Source organism: Colossoma macropomum, unplaced genomic scaffold, assembly GCF_904425465.1.
Source record: "Colossoma macropomum unplaced genomic scaffold, Colossoma_macropomum, whole genome shotgun sequence".
NCBI classification, from domain to species: domain Eukaryota; kingdom Metazoa; phylum Chordata; class Actinopteri; order Characiformes; family Serrasalmidae; genus Colossoma; species Colossoma macropomum.
In genome coordinates this window covers 411254-421253 of record NW_023494806.1, presented here as the reverse complement: position 1 = coordinate 421253, position 10000 = coordinate 411254, and the positions used below count along the sequence as shown (strand labels likewise).

General features: G+C 42.0%; 1 protein-coding gene across 2 annotated transcripts in view; it reads left to right on the top strand.

The window, feature by feature from the left end:
• Nucleotides 1-10000, top strand: part of slc39a14 (solute carrier family 39 member 14) — a 50395-nt gene that overhangs the window by 15731 nt on the left and 24664 nt on the right. For both annotated transcript variants that reach the window (XM_036598207.1, XM_036598208.1), the window contains exons 2-3: nucleotides 1-29; nucleotides 4236-4407. The exon at nucleotides 1-29 is cut by the window's left edge and continues 266 nt beyond it. In XM_036598207.1, the coding sequence (XP_036454100.1) occupies nucleotides 1-29; nucleotides 4236-4407 (201 nt within the window). The remainder of the gene's footprint in view (nucleotides 30-4235; nucleotides 4408-10000) is intronic.

Genomic DNA, 10000 nt, shown 5'->3' with positions numbered 1-10000 from the left:
CTCCGCCCACCAGGACCAACACCTCCACGGTGAGCTCTCAGACATCACTTTAACCTGAACCTCACTTAACCTGACTTAAACAGACTTAATCTAACTTTAGCCTGACTTAAACGGACTTAATCTAACTTTAACCTGACTTAAACTGACTTAATCTAACTTTAGCCTGACTTAAACGGACTTAATCTTATATTAACCTGACTTAAACGGACTTAATCTTACTTTAAGATGACTTTAACCTGACTTAAACGGACTTAATCTAACTTTAACCTGACTTAAACTTCACTTAATCTAACTTTAACCTGACTTAAACTGACGTGAATCTAACTTTAACCTGACTTAAACTGACGTGAATCTAACTTTAACCTGATTTAAACTGACTTTAATCTAACTTAATCTGGCTTTAGTATAACCTGACTTTAATTGACTTTAATCAATTTATCTCACTTGAAATTGGTTTGTTCTGACGGTTGAGAGTGTTTCCTTTCAAGTGAGGCCAAGATCACGACTGTAGCCCAGAGTATGTGATATCAGCGCCCCCTTTAGTTTGGGAATGCAGTTTCAGGCTAAAATGGGGCCGCACTTATCTAACTTTCTGACTTTGATGTTTAGCCTGTTCGTTTGCGGGCTGACATTTTAGTTTGTGCTTAGCATGTTTGATTGGAGCTAATTATGAGATATTAGGCGTAGCTTATTACATGTTAGCCCATAGTAATATAATGTTTATAACGTTGAATACGCTAAACTGAAAATGGACACATTATAGACAAATATTAACATCAGGAACTCCTTGTTTTTGCTGTATTGATAAAGGCTTTAATCAGGACACAGCTGTAATGTATCAAATCAAATAATGGTGTTTTTTAAACAGTACAGCTTTAATATTGATTAAAATAAATAGATAATAAATGTGCGGTCAGCGTGCTCCATTAACCCTGTGTCTTTCTAAAGGCTCAGATATTGTGTAGCTATACTTTTCTCCCACGTGTATCAGTGATGGAGAATGTCTGGAATATTTCTGAAGCTTAATGTCGCCTCAGATTCGGCTTCACCGCACTGAGCTAATCCTTCATCCTTCAGCTGGGAGAGGTTTCATACAGCCTTCCGTCTGTTTTAGTGTTTATCTGATCTTTATACTCTGTAAATGATAAATGTACTTTACTGAGCAAGTTTACTTAGTTTTGAACAAGTATTTGATGCAAGAATGCAGGTTTTTTTAGAAAAGTAAATAAGTTCAATGACCAGTCAGATCCCTTAAAAACATTAACTTCTTTAACTTTGTCTTTAAGGTTAACGTTTACCCAAATTAAAATCAGTTTGTTGACTTGAAATTAATTTAAAAATAAAAGGGTAGCAAACTTTGCCCACCTGCTCAGTCAGCTTGTTTGTTCCTTGTTTATGCAAATGAGCTGAACCCTAGCAACCACCTGGGATACAATGACAACCACCTAGAAATGTCCTAGCAGCCACCTGGAATAATGTAAAACTGCCTAGCAACCAACTAAAATACCATATGATCCACAGTGCAACACCATGGCAACCATTTGGAAACTGCTTAAGCTGCGCAATCACTCATCCCATTCCCAGTTCCTCCCATAGACTCCCATTCATTTTCAACACCTAGCAACTGCTTTGCAACCCCCTAACAACCTCAAAGTGAGCACAACATTGTCTCGACACTGAGACAGACTAGAACAGCTTTCTTCTCGTTTCTCTTTGTTCTCAGATGAAATCATTAAGACGTGATTCATTTTGATCAGAACAGAAACGTGATCAATTCTGCTGAGACTAAATAGTGTTTCTCTATGTGCAGAGCGAATGTAACAACTAGAAAAGTGCATTTCCTGAAGAAAATGCAGTGATTGCGCAGCTTAAGCAGATGATGGGCAGTTGCTAGGGTGTTGCCAATGGTTACTATGGTACTTTAAGTCGTTGCTAGGGTGTTGCTAGGCGGTTTCTGTAGTATCCCAGGGTGTTGCTAGGGTGGTGCTTGGTGGTTGCTGTGGTATCCCAGGTGTTGCCAGGGTTGCCAGGTGGTTCCCAGGGTGCTACTAGGTGGTCTAGGGTGTTACTAGGTGGTTGCTATGGTATCCCAGATGGTTACTAGGGTCTTGCTAGGTTGTTGCTATGGTATTGTAGGTGGTTGCTAGGGTCTTACTAGGTGGTTGCTATGGCATCCCAGGTGGTTGCTATGGTATCCCAGGAGTTTGCTCGGGTGTTACTAGGTGGTTGCTATGGAATCCTAGTTGGTTGCTAGGGTGTTACTGGGTGGATGCTGTGGTATCCCAGATGGCTACTAGGCTGTTGCTAGGTGGTTGCTGTGGTATCCTAGGTGGTTGCTAGGGTGTTGCTATGGTATCCTAGGTGGTTGCTCTGATTCTCCACATGGACTTGTATCAACATGACATAAGCTGGGTGCACAAACCTTTGCAGCCCATTCAGTCCTGAGGGGAAAAAAGGTAAAGTGCGAAAATCAGAGAGCTGTATTCCTGATCACACTGAACATTCCGGAGTTGGGATGGTGTTGATATTCCGAAAACTGCAGGATGAGTTGGTGGAAAAAATCTGTGAGAGAAATAAAAGAATAGCATACAGTCAGATATCAGCAGTGCTGCTCACTGCTTTGCACTAATATCACTAATAAAAGTGAAATAGTCTGTTGGGGGTTAAAGGCTGTGCTGCTGTACGTCTGAAGGAAAAGCTGTTTTTCCTCCGTCTGCGTTCCTCTTGTCCCTGAATGTGGTGATCAGACTGCAAGGCCGTATGTGTTTACCTTCTGGCTGGACGCGGTGACCCGGCGTGTGCCCGTCTGTCTGTAAACAAACTAGGACCTCAGACTGTATCAGTGTCTGATGTGTGAAGCAGCTCTGCGCTCTCTGTCGTCAGAGACGGAGACGACTGAACCATCTTTCGGTCCATATCTGCCCTCTCAGTTCAGCCACTGACTGGACAGCCGAACTGACCGAAAATTCTGAAAATTCAGAAAGCCCCGCCTCCCTTGGTTACTGGTGCCACATCTGTTGGAGTTATTTGTTTATTTATTATTTAAAAGTAAACTTTACAGGATGTTTAATAGCTGATGAAAGATCAATGTTGGCCGAATGTGAGTGAAACAGCCACGTTTACAGTGATGAAAGCAGGGAAAGGTTCAGTCACTCGGCAGCTTTTCGTGTCTCAGGCGGAGGTTTTAGCGATGGAAGCTAATGCTAAGGCTAATTGATGGGGCTCAGCGTAGACTCGTTATTTAACGTGAAGACTTTCAGCAAACTTCAATGAGGCACTGTTAACGGCAAAAAATTAAAATGACAAAAATGGAGATACAAGGTTTTGTCCTGACAGTGATGAGATCATCAAACCACGCTGTCCAACTGCACCGTCCAACCACGCCGTCCAACTGCACCCTTCTAGCCCACCCCATCCAACCACGCCGTCCAACTGCACCGTCCAACCACACCGTCCAACTGCACCCTTCTAGCCCACCCCATCCAACCACGCCGTCCAACTGCACCGTCCAACCACACCGTCCAACTGCACCCTTCTAGCCCACCCCATCCAACCACACCGTCCAACTGCACCGTCCAACCACACCGTCCAACTGCACCCTTCTAGCCCACCCCATCCAACCACGCCGTCCAACTGCACCGTCCAACCACGCCGTCCAACTGCACCCTTCTAGCCCACCCCATCCAACCACGCCGTCCAACCACGCCGTCCAACTGCACCCTTCTAGCCCACCCCATCCAACCACGCCGTCCAACTGCACCGTCCAACCACACCGTCCAACTGCACCCTTCTAGCCCACCCCATCCAACCACGCCGTCCAACCACGCCGTCCAACTGCACTTTCCAACCACGCCGTCCAACTGCACCTTCTACCCCACCCTATCCAGCCACTAATTGTCCCACTAATGTTTCTTTTACTGCCTTACTTAGGTTTTCAGTTAATGACCCAGATCATTTTGAGTTTCTTAGTAAACCTGTTTGTTTTTGCGGTTTGTTGTAACATTTCTGATGGATATGAATGAATAAATCAATAAATATCTTGGAAAATAATAAATAAACAAGATATTTATTGATTTATGGACTGTACCGTGATATATTTCATTTGTTTTTATCATACAGTGGTATATATTTTTGAGCCCATCACCCTTTACTACTGTCCACAGACGTTTGACCAAGTGGTGTATACACTGCTAATAAGTGTGTGTGTGTGTGTGTGTGTGTGTGTGTGTGTTCAGTGTCTGGCTGCAGGAACTCTGGCGGTTCACGGTCTGAGTGAACAGTCCCGTCTGGACGGCCCGGGTCTGCGTGAGTTCTGCCCCACTATGCTGCAGCAGCTGGACGCTCGAGCCTGCCTGGCCCAGCAGAGCCAGGAACCGGAACCCAGCCCCCGACCCACCAACGCCGAGGGTAAGAGAGTAGAATGTTCTAGCAAGACTTGAGGGTTTGGGTTCTCCAGTGTTTCAGTACAGATGAGCATATTAATGTAGTTTATTAACACATTTCTGTGCATATCTGAAATATTCTGAGCACAAATCTGAATGTTTCAAATCAGCCAACTGTGTGGCTAAATAGCGAGTTTGTGTCGTTAAATTCAGTCTTTTGGTCAGAGATTACTGACTTAACAAAACAATAGACAATTAAATTTGTGTATTAAAGCATGAAAATTATATATAATCAAACCTCTTCAAGCCTAAACTCTGTGTTCTCTTTCTGAGTAGGTCTGCTGCTCTTGTGGACCACAGTTTACATTTACACAGTATGTCCTGCACTGTTGAAGATGGTTCTTCAGGGGTTCTTTAGTAAACATAGCAGTTCTGTATAGAACCATAAACAGTGAAAGAACCCTTTGCATGCTTACGTGGTTCTCATGGTGAATTGGTTCTTTAGATTGATGGAGAATGTGTTTTTTATGGTTCTATATAGAATCTTTTGGAAAAAGCTTCATATCGCACCAAAAAGGCTTGACATCGTAACTGTAGAGGAACCTTTTTGAACCATATATTTTTTTCCGTTTGGCAAACTTAGTTTGATCATTTTACACAGGTGGGTGAAGGTGGTGTTGGGAGTCTGGCCCAAGGACTCTTATTGGTATAGCGTAGGATGTTTTCCCAGGTGGGGATTGAACCCCAGTCTACAGCGCAGAAGGCAGAGGTGTCACCCACTACACTCCACCAACCACTATACCGCTCAGCTGGTTCATTGAGTGTTCCTGGTTCTATATAGAACCTTTACTAATCTTTCCTGAAGAACCATCTTCTGTAGACCTGTCACAATTATTACATCATGGTTATATAAGACAATGTGACTATATTGTGTGTGTGTGTGTGTGTGTGTGTGTGTATATATATATATATATATATGTATGTGTATATATATGCGTGTATATATGTATGTATATATAATTTTGTTTTTTTGGGTGGGGACTTTCTTAATGTAAATGAAGAAGGCAGCAGATGTGTTCACTGAGATATGATGAGCTTATAAAAACAAAAAAAATGAAGTTCTAGCTATCTAACGTGGTGCTCTAACGTTTAGAGGGCAGCGCTGAGTGATGTTTGTTCATTTGTTAGCTATGTGGCTAATTCTAACATTTTTAGCATGTATGCTGGGAGAATGAGAGGTGTTTTTTTTTGTTTTGTTTTTTTTATTTGCTTATATTTAATTTTTTTTGGTTCTTTGCCTGATTCTTATCATTCCGTGTGAGTGTGCGAGTGTGCGAGTGTGCGAGTGTGCGGTATTGGTTTGACAGTACAGTCAGCTAAGGAGGCTCAGTTTAGCCACTTTAGACTTGTATTTTAACAGATTCAAACAATGAACAATAACAGACCGTTACATGGTTAATTGCAGTTATTTCTATGATAATTATTAGTCAACTAAATCTTCATGATTATGACAGCCCTAATCCTGTAAATAACCTTCCGAAAAGTCAAGTCATCTTGGTTGATCACGTAAACAACACGCAGATTCTCATATCTTACAGAGACGACGGAGCCTTCAGTCCGACGGCCACAGCTGCCCAGCAGAACACCAAAAATAACCGCGCCGTGGTTTGATTCCTGCTCTGTGTTTAAATGGTGAATAAGTGGCGTTTGGTGAAGTTTCTCACAGTGAGCCTGATGATCATAACTGACCTGATATTTCAGCAAAGAATAACGTGTTTGTGAACAGACCCTGTCAGATACTGGATGTCAGTTCAGCTTGACGGAACTGCGGGTGGGAGCGGGACTAATGATTCCGATTTGCTGTGGGAGCGGGACAAAGCTTCCCTTAGAAAGCATAACTGAGCTCTCCAGCTTGTCCATCAGTTTCACTCATTTATTTATCCATCCATTTGGCCATTCGTTCATCCGGATATGCCAGCATTCCCTGGGTGCTCATCCTTCTTTAAGACGCTGCCATAAAAGCTGGAAAGTGTGCTGAAATTCAGATGGGTTCTGTTAGATATGTTCATTTTATAACTATACAGAACTTTTCCTAAAGTTGTGTGTCACTTTTTTCCTTAAATATACAAAATTTAGCTGTTAGGTTTGACTGGATTAAAGCCTAAGCAGGTTTATTCAGAGAAAAAACAGTATCAACACATTATTATTGTTATTATTATGATTATTATGATTATGATTATTATTATTATTACTATTATGTGCTTTTTAGCTTCTTCATGTGAGGTGACCCTGACCCTTCAGCTCAGAGTCGTAGTTCAGGCTGAATGTGGTGCAGATCAGCGTTATTTTGAGCGTTATCTTCATTTAAACCCCCATTTCAGCTTCTTAGTAAATAAATTCCTAACAGTGTTGTAAGCAGGTTAAAGAGTAAACTTTAAAAGATGCAGACTGTACGTTTCTGATCTGGTGTCCAGGACGATGGAGCAGAGGGCACAGCTCTGTAGTGTGTTCAGCTCCTGTAACTGTAGTTATTGTGTAGTTATTGAACACAGCGCAGGCCAAAGTGCAGCCGTACCACTTATCTGACCATCTCGGTTATCTGGAGGAGAAAAACGCTAAAAGCTTTCAGTCAGCATCCTCGGGCACGTCTGTAATGGACCTTATAGCACAGCCACTCAAAGTCTTCACTTACATAATTCAAGTCTACAGAGGGCTGTTTTAGTGTGTGACTCAGCAGAATAACCGAAATATACCAGATTTTCTTTTGACCAAAACAATCTGTTATTAAGCAGCGGTGAATAAGATCACACTGTGATTCAGTGAGTGAGATGTAATCAGAGAGATTCAGAGTGGTTTGGTTTTAAATGGTTCAGATGTCTTTACAGTGGTGGTGATGGTAACCAGGGGTCGCCATGACTACAACACAAATATAGACATTTTATTTACTATCCAGAACCACCAGTGAACCTACACGAGTCTTCTGAGTTTATATGGAATGTTGATGATGGAAAATAGTGGAAAATCTGAAATAATAAGTTTTCTTTGGGGACTATTTTGCCTCACAGCGCCCTGCATGTATCCCTCCACCATGAATGGAGTTTAAGTTCTCTAAACGATCATAAAACAGTGTCTCAGTCATCAGGCGGTGAATTCATAACCATTTCATGTAGGAACTTTCTGTGAGGGAGCTTTTAGAGGTGGACGTCTGGTTCCTATCACCACCACTGTGAACAGCTCTGACTCAGTAAGTTTATCTAGAACAGAGCGTTTCACACCAAACCACTCTGAACGGCTCTGATTAAAGTCGTTATGTTACCTTTAATGCAATAGTTTCACAAAATAAATAAAAAATGAAAGAAGGGAAACTTCCCTGTGTAAATCTGAGCGTAATAGTTTAACAACCTGAACAAAATGCTTGATCTGTGCTTAACTAACCAAAATTGTTAAGATCATCTATATCAATAATAAGAATTAAAAACAGACAATAACAATAATACTAATAATTTATGCAGTACAACACTGAATGACTTTATATGCTCTTCAGTGTAAACAAATGTACAGTGTTCCATTAAGACATTACACTGTGCTTTTGTTTTATTCTACTGACTCCGCCCACAAAATAAACAATATAGAACACGGCTAATTTCATACACTGTAATAATACTGTTTAAATATGATATTTTAGGAAAATAATCGCACTAAACAGTCACGTCATTCTACCGTCTTAGATGTTTTGTTTATTTCATATTTAGTTTTTTCCAGAAGTTGTAATTGTAACACTATAAAGTTTGGTCAGTAGGGGGAGCAGTTCACTCCAGCTCAGCCATTGGCTCACGAGCTGCTAAATGTTATCGTTTCACTGGAAACATCTGTATGAATTAGAGGGTGCTTCATGTAAATGATATGTAAATGAGGCGCTTGATTTCACGCACTGAAGCTGATCTCACTCGAATCTCACTCGTTTCTACATCGTACGAAAGTATCATGAATCAGACGGAGCAGTTTGTACGTTATTAGAAGTGATCAGATCTGCGCTCTGTTTACGCCACTTCGATAAATAAGGGCCGACATGTTTTTAATATCGGCGACCTCTCCTTAAAAAAGTAGTTCCCACAGTAGTTTGGCGTTTCAACTAATGTGCCCTCTTAAAATAAACATGGTTTGAGTTCTTTAGTTAAAAAATGGTTCTATACAGAACCGTGAACATGGACCCTCTGGGTTCTTTGCATCAGGAAATGGTTCATGAAATATCATGGCTGTGTTTCGGTCACAGGCACAACAGCCAAGTGTATGAGGAGGGAAAGATGCTGCAGAACGTATCATTTTCATATTTTTCACAGTCAGATTTAGATTTTCATTGTCAAAATTCAGCTCCTGTGATCAGACGGATTCCAGTCTTCAAACAGAGGAGTTACAGCAGCACATTCTGCCTCTAACTGGACACGTTTAGAGTTACTTTAACACACAGTGTGTTCAATCAGAAAACAATACGACACACAGTGCTAAAATGAGTGACACGAGTTAGTGAGTGATCCAACACGTCGCTTTTTAAGGTGTGTGTATAACATGACTGAACATTTTGGAACATACGTAAGATTTGTGCTCAGAGCTCAAAGATCACCCAAAACCAAAATGTAACGTTTCTGAAATGGACATTAATGTGCAAAACTAATCCAGATCCAGTGGACCTGTGTTCAGTCTGGAGCTCTTGCTGGCGGAGCGGCTGGAGAGTTTCTGGACTGTTTGCGTTTTGGACGTTTCTCAGCTCTGCCTTCAGTCCAGAAGCTCCGGTCAGCCAGAGTTCTGTGTGTTTAGAGGTTTAAAGCTGAACTAAAACAGTGAGTGCTATAAAAAGCAGCTCAGAGACGGAGATCAGATCAGAGCGAGGCTGCTGGACTTGGAGACGGCCGGTCACAGGCGGGCAGTGCTTTGTGATCTGTTGCTCTGAAAACATCTGAAGGTCCCATTTCTCCTGGAGCGAACTCTCACTGCAGGCCTGATGATGGTCGTGCGGAGACTCCGCCCACAAACCTGCTCTCACGGCTGTGTTTGGAGGGTGGACGAGCTTTAAAGCGATAGTTCAGCTCAAAACATCTCTGCTCTAGTTTAGTCCATGTTTGTAGATAAGAGTACGTCAGTCGGGAAGCGCGAAACTCAGGGGAGTCGGACTTTAACAGCTCAGCTGTCAGCGCTCCACACCGCTGTGTTTACCAGTCTGATCAAATTCATTCTAATTATAGATGAAGACTGAGGTGTTTATAAGCTCACTCTACCTTTAGAGTGCAGTATTCCGTACGGTACTTCAGCACTTTCCGCGTTTCAGTAGTTATTGTGAAAATTTCCTCACCCCATTTACATTCACATCCCTCTGTTTCCCCACCCACCGAACAGTGATAGACGGACACTGTTTACACAGATTTGATGTCCAAACCCAGCTTAGATGGTTCTGCCAGCTGTTTTGATGGAAACAAGGATATCTGACAGTGTCTCCAATGAGTCGTTAAAAAAATAACAAAAAGTATTTTTTATTAGACAAATAGGAAAAAGTTGCAAGTGTGCGGAACGCTGAGGTGTGCGGAACGCTGAGGTGTGCGGAACGCTGAAGTGTGCGGAACGCT